This window comes from Siphateles boraxobius, unplaced genomic scaffold, assembly GCF_051911475.1.
Source record: "Siphateles boraxobius isolate OS27281-9 unplaced genomic scaffold, OSU_SipBor_1 12, whole genome shotgun sequence".
Classification (NCBI taxonomy): domain Eukaryota; kingdom Metazoa; phylum Chordata; class Actinopteri; order Cypriniformes; family Leuciscidae; genus Siphateles; species Siphateles boraxobius.
In genome coordinates, this window is record NW_027508722.1 from 19,517,160 (window position 1) to 19,544,565 (window position 27,406).

The 27,406-nt window shown below is 37.7% G+C and overlaps 2 protein-coding genes and 1 long non-coding RNA gene across 6 annotated transcripts in view; all 3 read right to left on the reverse strand.

Moving 5' to 3' along the window:
- The window catches only part of ddr1 (discoidin domain receptor tyrosine kinase 1), a 42,069-nt gene extending 32,884 nt beyond the window's left edge, over positions 1–9,185 (reverse strand). For 2 of the 4 annotated variants that reach the window (XM_077210245.1, XM_077210233.1), the window contains exon 1: positions 8,768–9,138. The gene's annotated coding sequence lies outside the window, so the exon portion shown is untranslated. Of the gene's footprint in view, positions 1–8,767 lie in introns of all 4 variants that reach the window. The other 2 variants (XM_077210224.1, XM_077210213.1) reach the window with 2 other exon arrangements.
- A 4,535-nt stretch (positions 9,186–13,720) lies between these two features.
- LOC143713898 (uncharacterized) lies at positions 13,721–19,712 on the reverse strand. Its single transcript, XR_013195324.1, has 3 exons — positions 19,561–19,712; positions 14,074–14,208; positions 13,721–13,964 (listed from the first exon to the last, which is right to left on the reverse strand). It is a non-coding gene; the product is annotated as an uncharacterized LOC143713898 (long non-coding RNA).
- An 890-nt stretch (positions 19,713–20,602) lies between these two features.
- Positions 20,603–27,170, reverse strand: gnl1 (guanine nucleotide binding protein-like 1). Its single transcript, XM_077210173.1, has 12 exons — positions 26,930–27,170; positions 25,644–25,797; positions 25,390–25,526; positions 25,073–25,224; positions 24,277–24,348; positions 23,812–24,004; positions 23,630–23,728; positions 23,369–23,554; positions 22,665–22,843; positions 22,405–22,579; positions 22,156–22,296; positions 20,603–22,072 (listed from the first exon to the last, which is right to left on the reverse strand). Exons 1-12 carry the CDS (start codon positions 27,000–27,002, stop codon positions 21,825–21,827), a joined length of 1,809 nt encoding a protein of 602 aa, XP_077066288.1. The 5' UTR covers positions 27,003–27,170; the 3' UTR covers positions 20,603–21,824.
- Positions 27,171–27,406: the final 236 nt, after the last annotated feature.

Sequence of the window (27,406 nt, forward strand, 5' to 3'; positions counted from 1 at the left end):
ATTGGCATGAGAAAGAATCGATGAGTAATGCTCATGCTGAGGAGACTCAGCGTCCTCAGCTCCTTTGTTTTGATTTTTTCCCTTTAAACCTCTGGTGTTCTTTAGTCATTTTTGAACAAAATGGTTTATTGGTACAAAACTTGGTAAAGGTTTTGGCACTTATTATGTGAACACAAAAAAAATCATGGACATGAGTTGAAAAGGTTAAATGGTCCTGAAAAAAGTAGTCACACTTTTCACGGTCAAAAATGACTGCAATTGAAATTAATGGGAGATGAATTTCATCTACTGGAAACGTTTGGTACGGTGCTCAAACAAAATCTTACTTTTTTTGAGATATCAAGCTCAAATTCGGAACACAACTTGTTTTGATTAATGACTTTGATTTTCTTGCAGTTTCAGAGTAAAATGTGTTTTTGAAAATATATATTTCATATAAAATTGAAAATAGTATTTTTGAGCATTTATCATAACAATAAACGAAAACATTGTGTTACAGTCACTTTTTTAAACTTTTTTTTCACTACAGTAATACTTAGTCAAGTGTCGTCTTTAAAAAAAGAGATCAAACTTAAGTCTCTGCTCTAAAAGTATTCAAAATGTATGACATTTTAAGTTTACAATTTAAGGTCTATGCTCAAAAAGTGAATAAATGGATTATAACTACAGCATAAATATAATTTAGTACCATAAAATCCCCTAAAAAAAATACAAAATATGAAATAAAAAACATTATCAAAACTAAAATATATTACATTCATTTCATTGAAATAAAACACTTTTTTTTGGGGTCATTTTTGACAGCGACGCAAAGAGCAACAGGGAGTTAAACATCAGATCAGTGCACAAGTGACCTATGACTCTTTAACACAAAGAGTCCGACCACACCAGCTCTGAAGTTGGCAGTATTTTGAAGAAAGAAGAGTTGTGTTTACACTTGGACACATCATTTTTATGCTAAATCATGACTCAGGTGTGCGACAGTACCCGGACTGGCTCAGTCGCACGGATGAGCTATTCCTTCAGCAGTCCTGCCAAGATGACTGTTAACTTGTGAATTTGCAGCTGACAGGAAGAGGAAATCAGAATTACTTACTAAATGAACAGGAAAAGACTCAAATGAGACAGAAAGAGGAAGAGTGAAACGAGCAGGACAGAGAACAAAGGCAGTGAAGGTTGAATAACGACAGGAAGGGTTAGTCACTTTACAAGAAAACAATATCTTACGGGAATTATCTGGGGTTGGCCAAATTATTAAAGCCTCGGTTTAAGCCTCGTCTACATTAACAGCTCACCCAGGCCAGCAGACATTATATGCCCTTGACCCGCCAGGTACATTTCTGCACTTGCCTGATTCACCTAGTCAACCCATCAAACACTCACAGCTGACAGTTCCCACAATACACCCAGATCATTTGAACAGAAAGCCAAATCCATTTTCCCATGCACTGCTAGTCAGAGAACATCACCCTATTCAGTTTCCTCATCTTTGAGCTCATAAAATAAGAAATGTGTTTTCTCAGAACCATCTGTGTTGATCTACCAATTATCAGGAAAAGTCACCTGTGAGGTCAGATATTCCTTGGAATGGCAGAATGTACATCATAAAAAAAGTTCTATGATCGGAGTCTGACCTCTTTTACATGGCAAGATGACTTCGAAATGCAGGAGTAAATGAAAGTTTGGGTGAAACTTTTTCCTCTAATCCTGTCAATCATGACAAGGAAATTCTAGCAGCAATACCTCATGCCAGGGGCAATTATCCCGCCATCATCTCTCCACCACTACAACTTCACCTTTATTTCGAATATTCTGCAATGCTACTAATGTGCAAATATAATTTACATAGAAAGGTGAGAAGAATGACGATGACTTTCTACAAAACTCACAGCTAGTGATGCACCAAAATGAATGTTACCGTAACACTGAAGTTTTCATTTAGCCAAAAACCAAAACAGAAAATAAAGTTTCAGTAATTAACTGTTCACAGGTGATAAATCAAAAGTTGATTGGCAACGAGCCAAACAATTTTGCCTATTCTAGATCCACACTTATGCTGGCCTATTAGTAAAGAATCTAGTTAAAGTAGACATGAAACAATTTTTTTGATTAAAGATTGATGACACATGGACAAAACAGCTGTATTACGCATGCAAGGCCAGTAGTTGACGAGGTCACTTTGTAAAGAATCACGATGCGCCTATATACTGAACACATATGCATGTGCCTGGCAATCAACTGACTGAGAAAATGCTCCCTGGTCTTTCATTTCAAACTTATTATTCGGTGGTTTAAAAGTTTTGCTGAGTTCATCTGTAGTAAATTGCCAATCAAGTTAGCAAATGTATTGTATGGAATAATCAATATGTTTTGTATAAAAATAGGACCATATTTAACAAAGAATGTGTTGAATAAAATATAATCTTTATTTAAAAAAAAAAATCTGATTAGTTATGAAAAATTCATCAAGGAAAACAATATTAAAGGGGCATTCGGCAACTCTATTTCTTCGCTGATTTTCACTTTTGTTGTCGCATGTTTTCTCAGCGAGCAAGGTTGGTTTTCTGCCTGGGAACGCTGGGGGGAGCGGGGAAAGTCACCATTCTCACCAGAACAGGTTAGTAAACCATCCAAATGATTTCTAAACAGTTTTATTAAGTTGAAAAAGTTGCCAAATGCCCTTTAATATGACACATATAGAGTTTTTGAGGATAATTTAAGGTATATCACCTAAGCTTCTACATCTTATCAAATTATCAGTACACTACTCTTCATTGATGGATGAACTCCGTTTAATGGTTGGTGGAATTGATTTGTTAGATAAAAAATGCAATAATATTCATTTTAGAAAAATATTAATCTCTATGAGCAGTATTGCTCCTAAAGCAATGGCTTTATGGAAACAAATGTATCCTCTAATTTTTACCCCCATAAGTTATTTTTATCTAAGTTTATGGATATTCAACCAGTATGTTCTTTTTGTGGATCTGAAAATGAATCTGTGTTTCATTTGTTTTTTTAGATGTCCCTTCACAGTATCCTTTTGGACAGAGATTTCAGTTTTGATTTTTACATCCTTTAATATCCTTTTTGATATTACAGAAGTAAATGGTATTATTTTTGCTTTCTAACACTGGTTATGTTCTTTTAGATAACACAGTCAAACTCCTGTGCTTGCTTGGAAAACATCATATCCACAAATCTAAATTTACAGCTTCAAAAACAATAATTTTATTGTCTTTTGCTCTGAATTAAAAAGTTTTGCTGATTATGTAAATTTAAAAGAAACACAAAAGCAATTAAAACATCCCAGATAATAAATAAGATTATAAAGTCACCTGTGAACAGAGATACCATGTTTAAATGAGATCTTTCTATCCCCCTACTTGAGTCAAAAGGAAAGTAATGCAAATTTATTTATTTGCCTTTCTTTTCTTTTCTTTCTATTTATTTAATATTTTTATGTATTATCTGTTTAAATGTCAATGCTCTATGTCCCTCCTACAAAGTCAATTGTTTTCATTGTCAATTTCAAATGTCAGTAGGATTTTTGTTAATGGAATGAATGTTAATTGTTGTTACTTGCAAAATGTTAATAAAAAAAAGTGCATAGCATCACCATTTTCACAAATTCTCATTTTCAAATGTTTACATGGAGCAATAACGGTATCGTTTTCAAAATCCTGTGTTTTCAGGCCCCTAAAACACAATTGTTGTGTAAATGAATGGCCAAAACGCATTAAAAAAGCATTCACAATTGAAAATGGTGTTGTGTAAACGGCCCCTAAAAACAAAGAGAAAAAGTCTGATCCTGCTTTTTTGTTGAGTAAGTGCGCATTGACTTTGGACCTTGAAGAAAAATGAAAAAGAAAAAAAATAGAATGAAAGGTGAGTACAGTCTTTAAATAGAGGGTTTATAATACGCTAATTCAAAATGGGTGAAAAGACAAGAAAGGATGGCATTTTTTCTAAAAAAGCCAAAAGTGAAAACATTTTTTTGAGCGAACAGGTCAAACGGAAAGGCGTAACACAAAGCTTAGCAATGTGAACAGCACTGATTTATGCTGAAAACACCACCAACCTGAGTGCTCGCACAAAACCTTTTACTGGAGCTTAGCGCCAGATTGGACGAGATGTATCCGGACCGATGATTTGATTCAGATATCACGAATGCAGAAAAACATCTCAAGTCAAAGCAAAGCTGTAGGTACAATATCTGCCTGATGTCTCGATGATTATTAAACACGGTTTATAGTTTTACTAAGCATACGTGAAAGATGCATGGTTTTCCTCTAGTGTTTGTCAATCGAGATTTAGGGAAAGGAAAACATTTTTACAGAAGCTGCAGCTTTGATGTTGAATGTTTCTGTTTTCACAAACAACTTTCCAAAGCTTGTCTATATTTGATCGAAGCCATGAGTAATTGCTAGAGAAATAAATGAGCCTGACAGCAGTTGCAAGAATGCATATTTATGTTTGTTACTGTAGTTATTATGCAGAACCTAGATGTAAATCAAAAATCTCCAACCTGTTGAAACATTCTCGTATTACTCTTAGGTTCATACACCTGCAATATGTATCAAGAGGACATGCTAATGAGTTGTTCCCTCTCTTTTAAAACGACATAATATGGTGTTCACTTTGTGTTGTGTGAATAATTCTTCCTGTATGAATCAGTCTGAATAATACTTTAGTTTGTTGCTCTCCATGCGGTTCTGAGACAGCAAGTTGGTTTAAAGCTGGCTGATGTGTGCAGATCCGGCTGTAATGTTTCACTTTGTGGTTACCTCTTCAAGTAAGTCATTAATGAAGGAAGTAAAACCCTTATGTAAAAGTGATTCATACACACAGGCCAAGGACCTATAAACACTCATTTCGTCAATGATCCAGGCTTCATAAGTGGGGTTATGTGTGATTCATGAAATAGATGAACAGCACATAATATGGAGCATGATGAATCAATAAAACAGGCAGAAAATCCTTGAAAATGTACCTTTAAGTCTTTAGGTTGAAATACTGTGGATAAATAACAAGTGTATCTAAGTAGGAGTAAATCTTTATAATCTGGAGATCATGTCTATTTGATTAAATCAGAATGACACAAGGGTATCAGGATTCATACAAGCAAATTATATATATTATTTACACATTTCTTTCACAAATATCATGACTTATTCATTCATACATTTTATCAAGTTTATTCTTTCAAATAAGAAACAATAACAAATAATATGGAAACCCATATGGAAACCCATGTGGTGGAAACCCAAAATCTTGCTTTGTTAAATCAAAATTCTGACTTTAAGTGGGAAACAAAAAAGTAATTATGAGATTAAAAAATCAGAATTATGACAAATTGGATTTTTTTTGTCATTATGACTTCATGCCATAATCATTAAAAAATCTTGATTATCTAGCAACTCGACTTGTTTCGACCGTTATCGGAATATGGATATTTTTCTTACAAAAATGCATCGTTTCGCTTCAGAAGGTCTTTATTAGCCCACTGGATCAGTATGGATTACTTTTATGATGGATGGATGCACTTTTTTGGAGCTCTATTCAGCCTACTCAGGCTCTATTCACTCCCACTCCCATAAAGAGAGTTTTTTTTATTTAACTCTGATTGTGTTTGGCTGAAAGAAGAAAGTCATATACACCTAAGGCTTGCGGTTGAGTAAATTATGGGATCATTTTGATTTTTGGGTGAACTAACCCTTTAAGAGTTTCTTCATTAAGATTAGGACAGTTGTATAACCCTGATATTTCTGACTTTATGTCTGCAAAAAAATAAATGTCAAAAAGAATTGAAATTCATGCATATCCAAGACTATGGATATGCATTGTATGGATCCTATTAATTGTATTTTTAATGCATTTCTGAATAAATTAATAGATTAATAGATCTTCCAAAAATGAATTGTTCATATATTGACGTTTATGGCCTTAATAAATGTATATGTACACACAAACACATTCAGCACTGTAAAAGAGCTGACAAAAGAGACTGAAGATATAGAGACAGTGATGTGCAACTAATAGATGGACAGATGGATGGAAGAATGGATGGATTGATAAATGATTTACAGCTACTTCAACATCAAGACGGGACAGCATTGAGAGATGGAAGACAGGAGACGAACAGAACGTGATATAAAGATAGACATTACTCAGGAGGATGAATTACAGCATCGAAGGTATGTGGACTGAAGAGAGAAAAAAGAGAGAGAGAAGTATAGGGTGTGTTAAAAGATAATTTAATAGATGAAACAAGACTGGAAGACGTCTGATGTTAGTTCCAACCGAGAGCACATTTCCACTCTGTATGCCACCAGTGTCTCTCCCTCGCTTTAATTCTCCTTCAATCCCTCCATCTTTACCCACCACACACTAGTCAGAGATTAGCCTGCTGTTTACAGAAATATGAGTGTGAAGACAAAAAGGTTTAAAAGATGCATGAAAAACATTTTATTGTGAGCTCAAACACACACACTCATATAAAAATGAAGAAAAATTGCAATGGAAACGATTTATAGCTCTTTCTTTGTATTTAACTAGAGCCAAATTTCCCCAAGTATGATGCCCCAGCTAAGATTTCATAGTTAATTTCTCCATAAACAAACTCATAATAAAACCCTCATTACTCAGATCAACACTTTCAACTTCATCAGAGATGTTTGCTGAGCGTGTGTCTGCCTACACACACACACACACACACACACACACACACACACACACACACACACACACACACACACACACACACACACACACACACACACACACACACACACACACACACACACACACACACACACACACACACACACACACACACACACACACACACACACACACACACACACACACACACACACACACACACACACACACACACACACACGCATTCCTTTGTACCCCTCTTGGCACTTGGTCCCCTCCCTTGGTGACACAGCACAATTCATTTCACTTTTCATTCTGCCTTTATTCACGAGTCCCAGAACCCCTTTTAAACAAAGAGAGGAGGAATAGAAGATGGAATAGGGGGATGGGGGAATTTCCAGCTTCTTGGTGCATTGTTTCATTAGCGTCTCTTCATAGCTTTTTGCGCATTCTCTGCATTTTCTTTTGCCTCTTCAGAAAATACAAAAGGCAATTCAAATGTGCTTTATTGGCATGAGAGGCATTGCGGTGTATTTCGAATGTTTACAATGAATCTAGAACAGATATAGAAGACAGTATTGCTCTCCTGATGCTGATCCGTCCACAAGGTCTCACACTGGTCTGAAGTCACCTCTGGTGCAGAAGGGTCGCAACTACCCCACCTGACCTCATGAGAAAACTATTTTACAAGGTGGTGATTTTGTATGACTTAGTATGGAAATGTAAAATTTCTTTGGAAAAATAAGTAAGAATGAGGGTCCGCCCCGAACCTAGCTGAGGCGTCACCAGATTGTACGAATATGTAGCCTATGCATGACATTGTAAAAATTCATAAGAATTAGCCACCAATTCGCCAAAACGTATACTTATAAAATGACAGATGCGGTGCAACTCAGTGTAGGGCACTTATCGAATTTATTGTGCTTGAATCGCATGGACTGTGGTGAGAGGATATTTCAATAAAGTGCAGACAGTCGCTAGATCTGACAGTTGCAACTGGATGCCACATTCCCTTTCAAACATGCTACTCTAAAGTGGTTGTTAAAGACAGCTTAAAAACAAAACCACTGCTATTTAACCCATTCAACCCACTGTTAACATTGATGATGACCAGACTTTGAAAGGTCTAATCAAAGATGCATTTACACGGAGCTATCAAATAAACTAATGTGTAAGACTAACCTTTCATGTCAGCATTTTTACATGGCTGATTAGAAGTCACATTAACAGAACTTTTTTAATTCTATTTGTCCCTCTGAAAGATTGTGTCCATCTCAAAAAGACAAGGACTTTGTTTCATTTTGCCATCCAAGAAGTAAACATGTGCTGACTTAGCTGGAAAAAACCTATTTGTGAATGCTGTAAATAAGTTCAAACGCCAACAGCAAACAAACATAAATCAGCATAGTAGGTCTGATAAAAACATTGCCGAAATCTTACTAGTTTAACAGCGTGACTCGTCAGTTTGGAGTGTTTTCTAGACTGCTCTGCAATTACAGTTAAAAGCAAGATTGTATACTAACCCATAAATACTAAATGACGCGAAATGCCGGGGCCACAGGTGGGTAAATATACCACCATAAATACCCACGGCAGTTTTCAAGCTATTTCACAGTATTTGAATGTTGGCATTAAACCCGGGTTCCAGGTATCATAAACAGGAACCATTTAAATTCGTCGAGTGGGTGTGAATAACAACTTCACAAACAAACAGCACGACTCGATCCGCACCAGACCGAGCGCATTCCCGGTACAGTGGCAGACATTCAAACTCCTCACGGAGCCTAACGTTATATACACACTCCGAGACTCTTGGCCGCCATGCACGAGACAGAAGACAGTTAAGTTTACTCGCGCGACGACTTCACAAGTTTAATGGAAAGCAAATGCGTTTCCACGCAGCGGTCGAAACAACACTGACAATCGCAATCCGAGAATCGACAGTGCCCTAACTTAAAACGATAAAGTCAAAAGTAACATCTGACAACTTGCAAACCAAACTAAAAACGATAAAGTCAAAAGTAACATCTGACTTGCATACCATAAATAAACTAACGTTACACTACAAGCAATTATTGGAGTAGGCTATTTTCTGATCACTCACCTAGAAGTCTGACAGAACGCGAAATCGTCTCCAAATGTAGGCAATCGCCTGATTCTTCTTTTTAATCCGTGTAGTTCACTTTGGCAGGTTGTTTTTATACTATTAGGTAAATATAGCCTTGCACAGTATGACTTTTGTGCTTAAAGCCACCAATGAATAAACAGAATAAAAAAAAGCGATTGGCAAAAAGTTTCTGAAAGCAAGCAAGTTGTACGTCCCACGTTCGAAAAGGTTTGTAAGTAGGAATGTTCTTTTAAATCCGACGAGCGACACGGACGTCCTTATTTATTTCTCAATCAGTGCTTCTCTCTCCGCGCGCTCATAATATGAGCGCTTAGCTTTTAGACCTCTTTCTCTTCCCCTCAGGGCTTGCAAACACGACCAGGTGCTCATTTACATAACTGCACTAGCTGCGTCCAATGGCAGCACTCAGTCAGGTGCTCTTTAAATATTTCATGAGGCAATTGTCCAATCAGGAGCGAGTAAAGCAGGGAACCCGTGACCTGGCAGCGCCGCTGTAAATGATACGCGTACCTCTGAGAGACTTAAAAAAAAAAAAAAAAATTGGTACAGGAACGGAGAGATTTGGGGAATTGGAAATTTAATATTGTTGGTAAGGAAACAATACAGGATTTACCTTGTTAACCCTTTCTGGTGTCCAACGTAAACACCGTAAGGAAACAATACAGGATTTACCTTGTTAACACTGTCTGGTGTCCACTGGTGTTCTCTAGTATTGGCTAAATTTCTAATAACTAAACATTGGCTTTTCTCCATAGAGTTTGATGTTAGCGCCCATAGAAAGTACACCTTTGTAGTGTTAAAAGATCGCATTATTACAGAGTAGAACTCAAGCAATATACCATTATGTCCTGAGGCAAGACAGTAAAGACTAGTGTGTTAACAGACTAAAACCTGCGCTCAGAGGCAATGAGGTTAAATAAGAAAGAAGAGAAAAGAAAAAGAAATGTCATTAGCTTAAAAAGTTCAAACATGCTAGATTCTGCACATTCACAAATACAGGAGAATGAAACGGGTGTGGTGCTTTAATGTCAGTGAAAAGCTAAATTAAAGGTAAATAGGACAGGTAGACAAGGGTGGGTGAGTGAAAAGAGTTATTCCCCAGCTATGTGTTGCTACTTGCCCCTTCATTGGAAGGAGATGGGAATTGGAAACTTGTTGGCAGTCATTCAGTAACACTGAGATAAATAGTGGACAGAGAAAAATAGCAGTCTACCTAGTGAGTCAATATTGTTTCTCAAATCCTATTGACCGCAGGCATCGTGTATGAGCATGAGCATAAGAGAAGTTATTGCTTTTTATGGCACGGAAAGAATTTGCACAGGGAAGTGAAGTGCATTTGAGAAAAACAGAGAGAGAGATCATTTAACATCAGGTCTGAAACTGTAACAAAGGTGTGTTGAATGAGAGAATGTAGAGGAGAATTGTAAGAGCTCCAGTTCAAACTTTGTTTGGAAAGCAGCTTGTTCTTTTTGTCCTCTTCACTTTGAATGAACTATTGTGCATGACCTGGTTTGACTTTGAACATGATTAACTTTAACTCACACACTTTTGATGGTTAAAGACTCAAAGACCCAAATCCCCAGCTAGGTTTTTTCTTTCTCCTTACACTTTGTCAGCATGTAATGAAAAATCTATTTTCTGAATCCATGTTTATAGATCTTAATGTGAAGAATTTATACATGCATGCTTTTGTTTAATGTTTTGACCTGTTTAATTAAAATGTCATAACTGGACCTTCTGGTGAAAATGACAGGTTTCTCTCTGGTGACACATGCAAGACTTTTTCAATTTTTTAGTCCACTTAAACCCGGCCCTGCAGGCTCGCGTTCATCTGCCTTTAAACCCAATCTACAACCAATGGATGGAACCAAGACCTTTCCCTACATTTTCAATAACCCATTACACTCATATACGTCACAATATTGAAGAAAAGGTCTGTCACTACTTCTGTTTCATTGTGACTTTAAAGTATGCGTGAAATAGAAAATTCAAAATGTATATTAATGATCTCAATGTGAACAGTGAATACAAACATATGTTTATTTTTTTTGTCAAAACGTCATTATTCAATCTTCTGGTGAAACAACAGACTTGTCTCAGGTGACGTATGCTGGACTTCTCCAATCATTTAGTTAGTGTTAACCACGCCCCTTTCTTACAATCCACCATAAGCTCGCATTCAGATCTGCCTTCATCCAATCAACAACCAAGTCCTGCCCTACATTTTTTTTCCGATAATCAATTTCACTCAGATATGTGACTTGGAAGAAATGATCTGTCTACTTCCATAACATCATTACATCACAATGTTAAATGCTGATTGATTCAGACACTGCACCTCTGTGGTTAATAAAGTTGGGAGACATTAACTCTTATTTCACTTTTAAATTTTATGATCCAAGTAATGCAACTAATCTTTCATGTTTTCTAATGAAAATCAATACTGTAGAGGGCATTTCACCACAATGCAATAAAGCTGAGGGTACGTCCTTGAGCTCAGTTTACCTTGCCACAAGCAAAAAAAACAGGAACCATAACTTTTGCACTATTAGAAAATTGAATCCATCCTTCACAGGCTTAACTTGTGATATAACCTGATAATTTTCTCTGCTCAATCTACTTTCTTCCCACTTCTCTCTTTCTTTTTTTCACTCCCTCCCTTTTTTACCTCTCTCGCGGAGGCCTAGCTTTGTGTGTTGCTCGGCAACCTGCGATCCCCCTGTAATGTTGCAATGACCTTTGCACATTGTTTCATTTGCCTCCACTACTTGCCCTGGCTTTGTCTTACTCTCTCTTTCATTCATACTCTTCCTGAATATTTCCCCTCTGTTACGCTTGTTAAAATTACTGTTCTTCAACAGATCTCTTCCACAGGCTAAATTTCCATTCTTGTCTCTTGCGCTCTCTCTCTCGCTCACTTACTTTTTTTTTATTCAGCTAAGCATGAAAAGCAGGCCTGATCCTGTGAGGAATTCACAGTGAAGGATGGAAAGGGAAGAGAGAAGTGTGGCTGAAAGGAAAAGGAGGTAAATCTAATCTGAGTGAAAAGTGAAGCTGGTTAGAATGAAAGACATGCAAGGATGAGAGAAGCACTTAAATGTGCCTGATAGTTAGTTTCAACCCCCTGAGAAACCACCAGTAATGGATGGCATTTTAATACATTTTAATGAAATTAAAAACTGAGGATGTGTGATGCATTTAGAAACATAAGAAAGTTTTACAACATATGAATTATGAATTAAATTAAAAGAATATTTGAAAGTATACGAAACTATGATACATTATAGGCCTAAAGCATTTAGAAATGCTTGATATGTGCCCGAATGACTTCAAAATGAATAACAAATAATCTTTTTGGACAATACAAAAAAGATTTGTTAGACTGATTATTCAGACTTAACTGTTTTTTCTTCTTTTTTCACATTTAAAAAAAGTTTACCTTTAATTTACCTAAAGACAAACAAAAAAATTCTATAATTATACATATAAACATATGTATGAAATATACAAGTTTGATGGCCTATAAAACAGGCTTTTAATTTAGCTTGGGAGCATTTCGGGTTTAAGCCCTGACCATATTCGGGCGAATACTGATAATGCAACAGATACCTAAAATGGCTTCGCTGCACAATCTTACGAGACACAATGTACATCACCCAAAATCCATATTGTAATGTTGTACCAACTTACAACAAATAACCAATGCCATCTATGATTTATGTAATTAAATGCTGATTTAAGTGAGGAAGCTCAGAACATATGAACACCCATGAGTCCACATGTATCCACCTCTCCCCACTAACACGCACACACGCACACAGCTGTTGAGGGGTAGAGCGGCCTGATCACTCTCACAATGTCAGGCCTGTAGAATGTGGGGAAGCGTCACAAACTGGCATTCCGCTCATTCCCTTACTAAAGCACATAATCTATCCATCTCTCTCCCTCACTCACCATGGATCCCTCTGCTACCTCAGTTACCAATGTCACACACATAAATCCTCCCCCACCTCCACACACACTTGAAGAATGGCAGGACACTCTCTGTTTTGTCCTCTCTGGTGTCCTCTTTCAAAATGGCTGGTTTTCTCAGGGGCCCAAGGTTTGGAGAGCTTCTAATGTGCCATAAGAGAGTAAAAAGACAGGGATGATTCAGGGAGGCAGGAGAGAGAGAGTGTGTGTGTGTGTATGTTTTTTAAAATGAGATCAGTCACATTTGATGACTGAGGCTCAAAGGAATTTAAGACTTTTGACTTTGTCCTGTGTGTGTGTGTGTGTGTGTGTGTGTGTGTGTGTGTGTGAGAGAGATGTTGAAAGACAATGACAGAGGGAGATTCCTCCTGGTGTTATGTTGTAATCACATCATATTACTGCAAAATATTAGGCATAGTATGAAAGGCAAATGTTCTTAAAAGTTATTTTCTTTTAACTTTACTGGAGGACGAAGTACACAAATCCTGAACTCGACTTAAAGTACAGACACAATGGTAAAATATTGTCATGGTGCAGCTATGAAAGTAAAGTTGAGCAGAGAATCTTTTTTTTTTTAGCAGTTTTAATAAATAAAGATAAGGCAAATAAGCAAAGCAAATAAAAATGCAATGTAACAGCATTGCTTAAACAAAGACAATAACCAACAACTCAAGAAAGAAGCACAGTGCAAATATACCAGAGCAAACAAGCAACCAAACAAGACACAGGTGAGCATAATCAATAACCATAGAAACAATCATTAACTAGGGAAACACGAACTGAACACATGCAGAACAAGGAAATACAAACTAAAAGTCCATGAAAACATAACCAAACCAAAACATGACAAATAGGCTGTACTGATATTAATCATATTGACTCAAATTGAACTTCACAAAGCATCTTTAAAATGCAGCAGTAATGGTGTGAGACGCTAAAAAAACAGCGAAGTGCATGACAACGGTTCAAGACATCCATTTATTGCTTACACAGACCAACAAATAAAAAAACTGAACAGATGGACCCAAGTTGTGATGCTTTATGTTGCTGGTGATCACGGTAGCATGACTAAGTGTGTTAAACATATTGGTTTACATATTAGTTTGAATATACCAACCATTTTAGGTTCGTCCCTTGAGGCTTTTCCAAAAGGTGAAGGTGTCAGAGGTCACAGGGTCAGGTTGCAGCCATGGGCGGGTTTCTGGGTGGGGGTCAGAAGGGTGTCAGTTCTCTGATCTCTTTTTTTGGGTATTGGGAAGTAAAAATGCATCGGTCACAATCGCTCCTGCTCCATCACATACATCACTCACAAGGACGTTCTGTTCAAATCTGCTTCAATGCTTTCATGGATCTTAAGTCTGTCAAATCATGCTGACTGGGTTCTGTGTAACCATCTTTTCATTCAGGAAGGACAGCAGTGGACCATCACTAGAAAAGAGGCTTTGCTACAGAGTACAAACAGATTAATCCCAGACCCTTAGTCAATTCCTGAGCAGTAATCTCACTTATTCACATCACATTTACAAGCATCCTGAGTCTGTATAGCCTACTGTGCACCTGAATATTAATGCATTGATAAATATTTTTTGTTTTAAATCAGATTTTTCTACATTGTAGTTGTGTGTTTGTCTTTCTAAGGAAAATCTCCTTGGAAGATTAAAGCAGATGGGTGAGTATGACCGCAGGTGTTCTTCAGCAGACGGTAATTGCTTATGTGTCTGTCTGTGTTTTTGTGTCATGTGGTTAGATGTTTTTGCTCTGGTTGACCACTCACATTATGTACTTAGACTCAGGATTTAAAGAAAGAATTCACCCAGAAATTAAAATCTCACTGTCACGTCTTTCCAAACCTGTACGAGTTTCTTTCTTCTGTAAACGAAAAATGGAGTAAAATTTAAAGAACGTCCTGGTTACATACATTAATGAGGACAGGAAGTAAAAAAAAGGATGCAAATCATAAAAGTATCCCAAGTTTTCTAAAGTCATGATATTTGAGGAACAGATAGAAATTTAAGTTGTTGTTTTTTTTTGGATGATATAGTGCATGCTGTTGTAAGGGATCCACTGGAGGAAAGTAGTAAAGAACCCAAGAGCAGTACTTATTTAAACAAAACAAAGGCATGGCAAAAAAACTAAACCGTGGACATAAACATGAACATAGACTTACACAACAATGGTCACAGGAAACAATACTTGACAAAACACATGGCAAACATGAGGGCTTAAATACACAAGACTACGGTAATGACTAGACAAGGCACACCTGTGACAATGAACCAATGACAACATGACATCAGACAAGGGAACACATGGCATGATCACATGACTTTAAACAGGGGATCACATGAAAGACATGAATGTGACCAAGACATATCAGGCTTGTTCGACTTGAACCGGCGCTGCGCAGACCGATCGGTTGATGACATCAAAGTACCGCGAGAGCGATTCAAAAGCATAAGGAGCCGTCTGCTCTCTAATCGCTCTCGCGTTACTTTGATGTCATCAACCGATCGGTTTGTGCAGCGCCGGTTCAAGTCGAACAAGCCTATCGTGAGTGATAGGTGTAGGCCTATTCATGAGAATAGGCTTGTTCGACTTGAACCGGCGCTGCAAAGACCGATCGGTTGATGACATCAAAGTACCGCGAGAGCGATTCAAAAGCGTAAGGAGCCGTCTGCTCTCTAATCGCTCTTGCGGTACTTTGATGTCATAAACCGATCGGTCTTTGCAGCGCCGGTTCAAATCGAACAAGCCTATTCATTCTTATGCATCTGATCTTTGCAATGAATCTTTGGTTCAGTTAGCAAAAAAACAGTCTGATCAATGAATCAGCGTTGTTATTGTTAGCTAAAACTAAAACTTAAAAATAATTTTTGGTAATTAATAAGGCTTAAATAAAAAAAATATAAACAAACAAAAATAGAAATGTTGCATAAAGGCAACTAACTGAAATAAATAGATTCTAAAATGACTGAAAAAAAAATTAAATTAAAATAAACAAACTATATAGAAAAATCTATAAAAGAATAAGAAATAAGAAAACTGTTAAAAAAATAATGCTATCATATGACTTCAAAAGACTTCTTTTATTATATTCTTAATGAGTCATTTGGACCACTTGCATGATACATTTATGATGCTTTTAGTCCCCATTTATTGTACTTAAATTAAAAACAACAACTAGTCAATTCTTCATAAAGTCTTAGAGATTTAAAAGAACACAAGGATGAATAAATGATGACAGAATTGTCATTGTTTTGGGTGAACTGTCCCTTTAAGGTCCCACCCACAGAATCCTCTATTGGTCTGCTGCGCTTCATTCCCTGATCTCTGCAGCAGAACCCTTCAGGGACTCTGAATCTCTCAACATGAAAAGAGAAAAGTGATGAGACCCTGAAGTGGTATTTGGGTTCTCTTTTATAACTGTTGCTGGATTCATGCACAAGTTTCACTTCCTCTCCCTCTCCTCCACCGCCTCTCATTCTATTCCATCAGCGAATAAAACGGTTTGTCATTTGTGCCATGCTAACAGTGGAAGTCTGCGCCTAATTCATTAGTTCCCTTGTTAGACACTCATTGTGTTTGCTAATTATGGGTTCTCTGTTCCCCTCCCCTTCTCCCTCCCTCTTTCTTCCACATCAGACAGAATTTGATTCTCCCCAAATGACTGTTATTTTCTGTCTCTGCTCTGAGTGTATGAGTGGTTTGTAGCGGCTGACGGTAATAACGGTTGAGTCAGGGTGTGGCGATCAGGTAGTTCGGCCTTTATAACAGCCCATTATAAGGTCTATTTCAAACTGTCTCCATGGAAACACAGCAGGGAGGGTCTAATTCCGCATGGACTGTCTGTGTGATGACACAACTGTCCTGCTCGCTCTCTTCCTTGCCGTTTCTGCTCTATCTGGCTCCACAGTGAGAGTGAGTGGAGTGGGGGGTTGCTGGGATTTTGGGAATGAGTGCCATTGCAATGCAGTGAGAGCCCAAGCTAAAAATACATGACACATAGACTCCAACAAACATGGTGAGCAGCAAACAGTCACACCACCCAAAAAACATATATGCACATGTAGAAAAATGCTTCAGAACATGAAAAAAAGTGGTATAAATTTACAATATTGCTCATTGGATCTGTAAAATCGTATTAGGCTGTCTGAGCTAATTCTGTAACACTTGGCTCATTGTGGTCCTGTGGTGGTATAAATTCAAATTTTGTTTCATGATAATAAATTATGTCAGTACCGTTGTGTGGCAGCATAATTTGGGCTCTCTGACTTGCCATTCTGAAAGCTGAGTTTAGATTCGGACAGAAGACAGGACAACTAATACACTCCACTGCCAACGCCAGCACCCAACTCGGAAGCAGACTAGAGACATCTGCCTGCTCATAAATTACACCGGTCCATGTGTGTGTGTGTGTGTGTGTGTGTGTGTGTGTGTGTGTGTGTTTGTGTGTGTGTTCTTGAAGCAGTGAGGGTACTAAAAAAATTGAGGGGAAACTCCTATCCAAATATATACAGTAAACAATATAAATCATTTTAAAACTCAAAATCATGAGAAAATGTCAACATTTGTTTATATAGTTGTGCGAGGTCAATCATGAGGTCAATTTGTAGGCCAACCTGGAGGGCTAATTTACTAATTCCTGTATGTTGAAGTCTGTTTCCATCACGGAGGAAAAAAATAAAAAGGTAATGCAATGTTATTTTTATGTAATTTTGACTTTATCTATCAACGTGACTTATATCTTGCAACATTATTTCTTGTAAATGAGACTATTTTTCATAATTGTGACGTTGTGAAATTACTCGTAACTATTTTCACATCTCTAACAACTGACTTTTTTTTTGCAATTGTTACACTTTTTCTTGTAAAGGTGGCTTCATATTGCTCACTGTGACTTTATATCATGCAACTGCCAGTTTATTTCTCGTAATTGTAACGTATATTTTGCAATTCCGTCATTATTTGTTGTACATGCTACTTTTTTTCGCAATTGAGACTTTATATCACACAATTGCAAGTTTATTTTTTTGAAATTGTGACTATCTCAAATATTTAATTGTAAATGTATTTCTTATTTCAAACTTTATCTCATAATGATCATTTTATTCTATATAACAGAAACAAGCATCCATATGACTGTTTATGTTGTAGAACATTAAGTAATGTTAACAGACCTTATTTTATTCATAAACTGCAAACCAAATTTATATGAAGAAAAAAACATTTTAAAATTCTATTCTCATAAGTGTAAAATAATTTATCGTGTGATCAAATATCCCTTGACTCATAAATATCATGGAGCTACACGACCAGTGACATTCCTGGGATTGCTGTGCCAGTGTTTTCAGTTCCGTCTGCATTGATGGTGATATAGAGGCTGTGAAGTCAAGAAGTTCAAAAGCCACCTTTGCACTTCTTTGCTTTCAGGATTAAGCTGCATTTGTGTGTGTGTACTGTGAGGGATATTTAATCAATCAGACATCCTAACAGGGAAACTTATCCTTTCCTGTGATGCCACTAGCTATCAGCTTCCAGAGTCTGCCAAAATCACCAGATGTCTGCAAAATGTGCAAATTAACATGCAAATTAACACCAATCAGATTAGAGATACAGTACTTGTCTAGTCTGAATAACCTCTGCGTGAACCATTGTGTTTACCTTGATTCCCCTTGATAAGAACTCAAACTCTGTCTCAGTCAATACCAGACCCTTGATTAAAGCCAGACTGGTTTAATAGGACTAATTCATTCACTCTTTGTTGATTAGTGGTTTAAAATGTGTTGCAGACTGGTTATGTACGTCATGTGAAAAGCAGGCTGCTCTACACTAATGCAACACATATGGAAAGCACAAGCATGACCAAAGACTCCTGTTAAAGACCACAGAATTTAATTAGGATAATTTATGAGGTCACGGTTGAGTGAAATATGAGAATAGTGTGGAGCTGACAGCGGTTACAAACAGGCAAATAGTTTTACACAATCTACAGGAAATTAGTGAGTTGTGTTTTTCTATTTTACTGAGGGGGACATTTTTTATATTGGTTATTATATGCAAATTTTAATTGTGAAGCACGGTAACATATCCAAGTCACACCCTAAACCACAAGCCCATTTTAATAGTTTTCCCCAGTTTAATTAGAAAAGGATTACAATGTAATCCACTGCATGCCGGATTTTACATTACTTGTTTTTGATTGTGGTGGAATAATCAAATTATATAGGAATGCTTCATTGTTTTCAGTGTTTACAGATGGGAAATGATCAGTAATGTTGATCTGATGCAAGGTTCTGTGACCTGATGGCCAGTGATAGTCAAATGTTTTATTTCCTAAGAGTGTTACTGTAAAGCACATAATTAGTATGTTATTTACATAAGTGTGGACACACCTCAATCTTTATAATGACTATTTTTCACATTTTACAATAATAGTCATTTGGACTATGGAAAAACACTAATGAAAGCAGGGGAATAATGTAACGACCAGAAATTATGCATATCTTAAATTCTGCTTCTTCAAAGCTAGCCTACTCTTTACTTTGATAACTTGTTTATGCTCTCAGACAAATGAGGTAACCACTTGCTTTTCCAACAGTTTTATAGGGCAGGTTCACACAGCACACGTTTTTGCGTTCCACTCTGCTGCTCTAAACCTGAATTTTAATGTAAACATGAGCTACATGCCCATATTTTACAGTTGCGAGCATCGCTGCGTTTTCAGTCTCGCACAGGCGCGTCGTGTTTTTAAAGAGTTAGTTCTCCCAAAAATCTAAATTCTGTCATTAATTACTCACCTCATGTCGTTACAAAACAGTAATGCTTTCGTTCATCTTCGGTATTTTCTGTCCCTCCATTGACAGCCTACTCAACTTTCAAGCCCCAGAAAGGTAGTAAAGACATAAAAGTAATCCACGTGACTCCTGTGGTTTAACCTCAATTTTATGAAGAGACACAAGTGCTTTGTTTGCGCAAAAAACAACATAATTTACCACTTTATTTACAAAATCTTAATCTACACCATGACGCATGCGTGCTGTGTTGCCTGAACATTTGATTGATTACATCACTACTACTACTTCTTTAATTGTTTTAAGGTGGTTGGCAACTGGCTGATTGAATACATTAAGAATTGCAACAGTTTTCTTAAATTTTATGTTTAAATATGCAAATGAGGCATTGTCTAATTCAATATGCTCTAATTTGCATTTCCAGAACAGATAGGCATATCTGAACATTGGATACAGGTTCAAAAATGAATTAATTTTGTTGACATTTTAGAGTCTATTACAGAGGGGAAAACTGATATCTCTTTTTATTATGGTCAACCGCCAGTAATTATTTTTCACCACGTCACCAAGCAAGTGATATATGAACAAAGCCCTCTGTAAAAACCTTCAGAATATAGGAATAAAAACAGAGTTTGTTGTATGGAAGTGTTACTAATGAGGAAATTTCTGGCTCGGTGCATGAGAAAAAACTAAATTTGAGAAAATGGCCTTTAAAGATATGTATTGTAATTGAAATCTACAGATAAAGTGCAATAAAATAAACACTTTTTGTGTTTTTGATGTCTTCTTTCCACTAGTCTGAGAAAAAAAAAAAACAGGTTATGAAAAGCCAAATAGCCCAAAATATCATAATGAAAAAAACCTTCTAAAGACTTTATACGATGCTAATTGGTTATTCTCTTTAATATACACACAATTTTATACATTTCACATAAAGTTGTTACCTTAAATTTATGTTCACCTACATTATTCTTTACACTATATTGTCACTGTATGTAAAGAAACAAGTAGCTGTGTCCTCTTTTGCAAACATAATGATAACAAAGAATCAAGGGGAACGTTTTTATTGCAGAGGTCTGTTTCTGTCAGTATAATAACATTTCAATAAAGAAAGAATGATTCACACACTATCACACCCACATGAAATCCCTAAGCAAGGGCATGCAGGGCTGGAGGCTGAAAAGCAGGAAACCAGCACTCTTGTATCGGTCTCTCTGTGATGATGGTCTAACATCACATCATCACCTTTACCCGAGTCCTACAGCAAAAGTGCGCAAACTCTAGTTCTTCAAAAACAACCCAGTCTCTACTCTACTTTTTAGTCCAAAAGAACATGATCCCAAAATCTTCGAGTGGCTTGGGTCAGTGTGCATGTACGATGTGTGGTATATGGTTTCACTTTTATAACTGGAACGCGTGTATCAAGTTTTTCTAATACCTCTTTAAACTTTGCATAGTCTAGAACATTTTGTGGCATAAATGTGGCACTCCTATTGCAACCCAAAATGACACCCTCACTTCATTACCCGCATAATAAATGTGTATCTGCTCAGAAATGAAAGCTTTAAACAGTAAAAGACTGCTGGTTGCTGACTTTTGCTTTAAAAGTGCTTTGAGTGTCCATAAACTTCTTTTTATCAAAATAATCTTCTTTAGTCAACAGCCTGTGCCTCTATTTCTTATCCTCTGACATGACTGGTTCTGCCCTACATGCCGAGGTTTGCGGTACTGAGGTTAAAATACATTCACATGGGGAAAACTCACAGTTAGAGGTCAAAGCGTGACTTCTGACCTCACCTGACCTTTGGCATCACTGCTGTGAGATTGATAATAAATCAGTGATTGTATTCATCAATGCTTGTTTAGTAACACTGATTGTACAATCACTGGTTGTAAGACATTCCGAATCTCTGACCTTTCAGAAAGGGAAAAGGCTGCATGCAGGAGGTACAAAAGTTTCCAAAGTATTTTGATACTTTTCTGATGATAATAAATGAAAAGCAGAGAAGGTACAGAGGCACAGAGAGGTTGAAATAGAACACAAAACCAGCCTTATACTGCAGCAAAAATAGGCAGAATGGTGGATGTGTTGTGTTTGTCTATAACTTGGTCTGTATAAGAGCGCAATAAGCGTCAAATGAGAAATAAATGTTCAAGACAATCCTTTGATTGACACATTGCAGATTGAAATGAGATGGTCATAAAGAGATCAGTGATAAATAAAGAAACCGGAATGTATGAACATGGAGTGAGGAGAGCGATCTCATCCCTCACTCACACTCGTTTTGTCTCAGCACACTGAACATGTTGAGAGTGAGGCCCTTCTTGTCAGCCTTCACGGTATCATCTTCATCATCCCCATAAGCGTCTTCATCATCATCTGCGTCTCGATCGTTGTCCTCTTCCAGCTCGGAGCTGGATTCACCGTCGTCTTCTTCCCTGTCACCCCTATCCTCTTCGTCCTTTCTTCCTTGTAGAGCGATGATCTCGGACAGGTCCGGGTGGGATTCCCATTCATCTGAAGAGATTGAGATTAAATGTCAAATTTGGGACACGAGTGGCAGATGAGATGAACACATCTGTAGTAGTTTGACCTCTGACCTTTACTCTGAGAGTATCCAGGTGGCCGCAGACACAGACACAACCGTCCGTCGATTGCCAAACGCAATAGACTGTTGGCTGCTCGATAAACATCATTACGGGCCGCCATAGCAGTCTTATAGCCTCTCTTATCAGCCCAGGCTGACAAAAACAAACAAACAAACAAAAACAAATTATTGAAAACCAGTTCCTCCCTCCAATCGAATGGTAAATAGGAAATGAATAACGTTACATCAGAAAAGTACACACCTTCACACACGTCCCATGCTGTCCAGTCCTGTGTGTCAGGGTCACGTGGGGTTTCTGTGCAGTGGTCGGGATGTTTCAGCTTTAACACAGACAGGAAGTTGGTCCGTTCACACAGGTATCCTACTGAACTGTAAGGTTCTTGCAGCTGGGACACTGGATATATACCAGCCAGGATCTGTTTGAGAAGATGATTGCACACACATAAACAAAGCCCGGATGATTTAACTTTCATAAATTATACAGTATCATGCTGTTTTTACCTGTAGTTGCTTGTCCACTTGGGAAGGGAAGACAAGCCCAGGACAATCGCACAGTTTCACAGTGGGAGTGAGGTAGTATGTTTGGAAATATTTTGTGTGACCTGGGGTTCGAGACACGCTCACGACCTTCCTGCCAACCAGACTGTTCAGCACTGAAGATTTGCCTACATTAGGAAAACCTGGAGAAAGTGCAAAAGACTCAATATGAATTTTCAATTAAATAATGAATTTTAATTAACACATTGGGGAGAAGTACTTCATATAAGATATATGTAACTGATATTGATCTAATATTGATCAGAACTTAAAGTTGGCATGAAACGGAAATTGCAATTGTCTTTTTTATCCATATTTCGGTGTATATCCAAGTGAAACGGCTTCTCAAATGAGAAAAAAAGTAGGGTGGGGCTCGATTGTTCATCAGGGCTTGATTAGCTCGTAGTTTGTTAATTGCTGCAATCTCATGTGAGTGACAGGCTGCTGGAAGTGAGGGATTATTGTCCCGGTCTCACGTCATCAGAGAAAAGATGTCATCGTGAGGGGGAGGGGACGTGCACATTTTGATTAAAGATGATAAGGGAACATTCATTTTCTTTTTAAATAATGATGTGCACATATAAATCATTTATAATAAACACTGCAAATGTTCAATAAAATAAAAAATTAATGGTCAATTTTGATTTCCTGGTGACTAATCTTTTTACCTATGCAGCCCAAGGTTAGTACTCCATCTTTATAAAGTTCTTGAGTGGGGCTGTTCATTTCCATGGCAACATCAGTATGATGCTCCATCAGCACAGACTCCGATCCATCATCATCAGCCCGATCCCCCTCTGTTCCCACAGCAACAGCATCCCTCTGGATCTTCTTCTCCCAGCTGCTCAAATCCACTGAAAACAACAATCATCATCATTACTCCCTGTGTTCCAGTGCTCATTTAGGTGTCTGGGAGGAACTTGTCTTACCTCTTCCTGCTGTGATCTCCTGACACGCTCTCATGATTTGAAACGGTCCTCCTACTTGATTCCATCCTGCTTTTTTCCTCACCCTCTTCTTCTGTAGAACTGCAGTTAGGACAGATGAAGGAAGCATATTTTAATCTGGTCACATTACAGATAAAGCACTGATAGAGGAAGGATTCTCTCACGGGTGCTGTAGGGTTGTCCTGGGTGCGAAGTGAAGCCGACACAGTGCAGGTGGGGGAACTGTTTAGTCAGATAGTGTTTCCATGCCAACACCAGCGGGGCGGGGCACAAGTCCACCTTATTGAGCACCAGGATGATGTACTTCTTTAACTCACCAGTGATGTAGTGATACACAGCAGGTGAAAGCTGCAGGACCTACAGACAGAGTGATAATGTTTGCTTGTACTGAATGGTAATGACCATTTAACAACTCCATCCTTCTTTTGCTCAAAAAGTATAACGCAATACAAAAGTGTCATTTTTCTGACATTAAATGTAATGCAATCTCTGGCCCCACCTAGTGGGGACTTTATTACCTCAGTTTGCATAATTTAAGAATTCTCATATTTAGTGTAACAGCTATGCAAAATTCAAGACCTTTTGAAAACTGCTTAAAGTTTCAACAGGCATTACAGTCGCACACTCACTGGGTGTCTGATATCCACTATGAGGAGAATGACATCAGACATCTCCAATACTCTCCACAGCTGCCTCCATGTCTGAGAGAGAAAGACAGTCAGTCAGTAGTAAATAAACAAACAAAAAATAACCTATTTTTAATAGTTGTTATTTGAGAGAGCACTATTTCCGCTGTCTGAACTTCAGTAATGAATCTTAATCTGTTATTCACATTCTTTCAGATTAGCCAACCTGTTTGTAATTCTTTGGCTCACTTTAGGTAAAATAATGTATGGTCTCCTGTGAAGTATTTGCTACATTAATCCAAAACTACCAGGAAACTGTTAAAACAACAGAATCATTGTGATCCAATATTTACAGAGTAATTGCTCAAGTGCTTCCAACATTTAGCAGCAAGTTTATAAGTTCTTAGAAACAACGGTTGTTTGTCTAAAAATGATCTGCACAATATTGTGGCGCTTTTGTTGTCTGTAGGCTATTAAAGACAAACAGGAATCATAAAAGCCTTTTTTTATTAAGTTTAGTATTCCTAATAATTAGCATTTAGGAGAAGTGTTGCTTCTTTTTCACTAAGCAAACAGCATTTTCAGTGTCACTAGGCTTGAGAAGGGCAATAGCTCATAAACAAGTGAATTTGAAAACAGTGTTTGCCTCCAGCACCGTCTGACCAAACAGATGCTCAAGCGCAATAAAACAACAATTTCATTATAGCTATTGACTCAGCAACAATCCAATTCTGGTTGCTGATAAAAATGATTTCTCTAAGCACTTCAGTACTGTGTTTTCTAAAAGAACATGCCTCACCTCGAGATTGTGCTCAAAGTGGCTGAGGCTACCGGGTGGGTTCTTGGAGTGAAGAGTGTCCAGATACTCCAGAAAGGACTTCTCCTCTTTCCGCAGCAACTCCTCTCGCCGCATTTCGTAATGCCATGAGGGCCGCCGTGGGATATCCAGGCCTGTGATTAGACAAAATGAAAGTGGAATGAAGACATTGAGTTGGCCTTGTTGATTCATCTATTTGACAGGAAAGTCTTTTTTTTTTCCGACACAGATGATCCGACAAAACTATGGCTAGTTTTGTGAAATGTGTCCCAGATTACTTAGCTCAGCAGCATAAATACCTTTCTCTTCGGGGAAGATCTGGTTTATATCCATCTCTAGTTCCTTTTCTGCCACCGGCTTCAGGATTTTCTTCATCGCTATTTTCTTCCTCTTCTCCACCTCTTCCTTGCTCTCCCTCTCAAAGTGCAGACGGAATCTGCAAAACAAGCCATTATAAGATTAACAAACAGAACGATACATGCCCCTGCTAAAACATCTCATGTTGAATTAATAAGACAAGACTGGACTGACTGTTTCACCTGTCCTGACTCACCTGTTGGGGTCATATCTGCCGTTTCTGGCACCAGGCTGATGGTTGATCCTCCTGATGTCTGTCGTCTCGCTGTCTGATGTATCCGACTGTCTGTCTCTGCCAGGTCCTCTCTCCACACTGGCATTTCGGCTACTGTGACTTGAACCTGGTTCTCCTGCACGCGCACACACACACAAACTTTAAAGAGTGTTTCCTGTCTTCTTGACTATGATTCCAAAGCGAAGTAATGTCATAAACCGTAAAAAGGATTTTTTGTTGTTGTTGTAAATAAAACGATGATTATATGGAGTACGTGTTACAAGAAAATACTATTTCATTCTTTATCTCAGTCATTAAAAATGTCATGTTTAATTCAATGCGATACTTGTCATTTATTTGTAACTATAAGTGAAATCAATTTTCTATTAAATACTACACCTTGTTTTTTTCAGTGGACAAAGTTTCTTTTGTTTTTGAATTATACGCCATTTTCTGTTGAAAAACATCGTGTACTTCCAATAATCATGTCTTCCCCATAGTTAACACGCTGTTCTCATTACAATATAGATGTGACAATAGTGTGGAAATTTACACTGATTACATAAGAAACAATTATCCCTGCGATCTAACTAGATATTCTGCAAACTGTTTATGTAGGTTTTACTGTGTACTAGACACGAATACTTGCAGAACTGCGGGCGAACGGCAGTTAATTTAGCCTGCTTTAGTGTGTATTGATCGCTTTGTTGTTGTGTTACGTAACTTCACGCTGAGCCTGCGCACTTATATACCGCATAACACAAGCGCCAACTACAGCAAAACACGAGCTGCTCAAAATGTGTGTCATAATTTTTACGCAATCATTTCACTGTTGACAAGTCAGAATAGACATTTGGTCTGTAAAGATAAATTACTGTTTGGTTGTGTGACGTTCGACCTGTCACGAGCAGAGTAGTAGTAGTTACAGCAGACAACATCCATACAAGAACATTATGATACATGTCCTGTTGCTGGATGTGACATTCAGCGTCCCTTCTTGTATGCAACCCTCAAATAAAAATGACAGCACGTGCTGTTTACTGCCTGTCAAGTTTGGTTACATACACCCACAGAAACTTAGCAAACAAAGTAGGTACAGCATCGTAGTAGCTCAATTAATGTGCTAATATCTGAGAACATGGTCACATTTCTGCACACTAAAATATAAACCATAAAACAATGAGTCACGTGGCTAATGTAGAACGTCTGCGAGCGCGTTCGTTCAGCTCCTCGAGCGCTAACTCAGCTAAGCTAGTTAACGTACCCACCTCTCTTTTTCTCGCGTTTCACCTGGAGCTGCTTCTTTTTCTGTTTGTTACTAAAAGGCTTTTTGCGCGGCATGTTCGCATGGATCAAAGGAGAAAAAAGAAAGAACGCGCGAGGACGTAAACTTCGTTGTTTGTTCTATATTTACATTCGTGAAGTTTCTCCGCTACTCGCATGGACTTTTCTGTGACACAGCCCACTCACTGACGGAGTGGACGCTACCAATATGTACTTCAAAGATTCAACACTAGGCGTCACAAATTCATTTTATCGACTCTGCAATTGTTCTGGAATCTGTTACTGCTTCTGTTTACTTTATACGACTAACGTTACCGTTTGCGAAAGTATAATAATAACAGCAATAAGTTATTTTGACCCCCATATTTTTGACAGGTGGTGCAATCTGCCATTGTACGATAGAATGTTGGACATCTGTACGAATAATATATATAACTTAAACATAAGTATAAATATTTAAA

Bases quoted from the DNA above. Each gene is read 5' to 3' on its own strand.
- gnl1 (XM_077210173.1), bottom strand. From the start codon at position 27,002: ATGCCGCGCAAAAAGCCTTTTAGTAACAAACAGAAAAAGAAGCAGCTC. The intron at 24,349-25,072 runs GTGAGGCATGTT...TTTCTCTCTCAG, and splicing joins ACTTTGAGCACAATCTCGAG to ACATGGAGGCAGCTGTGGAG. The intron at 22,297-22,404 runs GTGTGTACTTTT...TGTTTTTGTCAG, and splicing joins AGCATGGGACGTGTGTGAAG to CCTGGGCTGATAAGAGAGGC.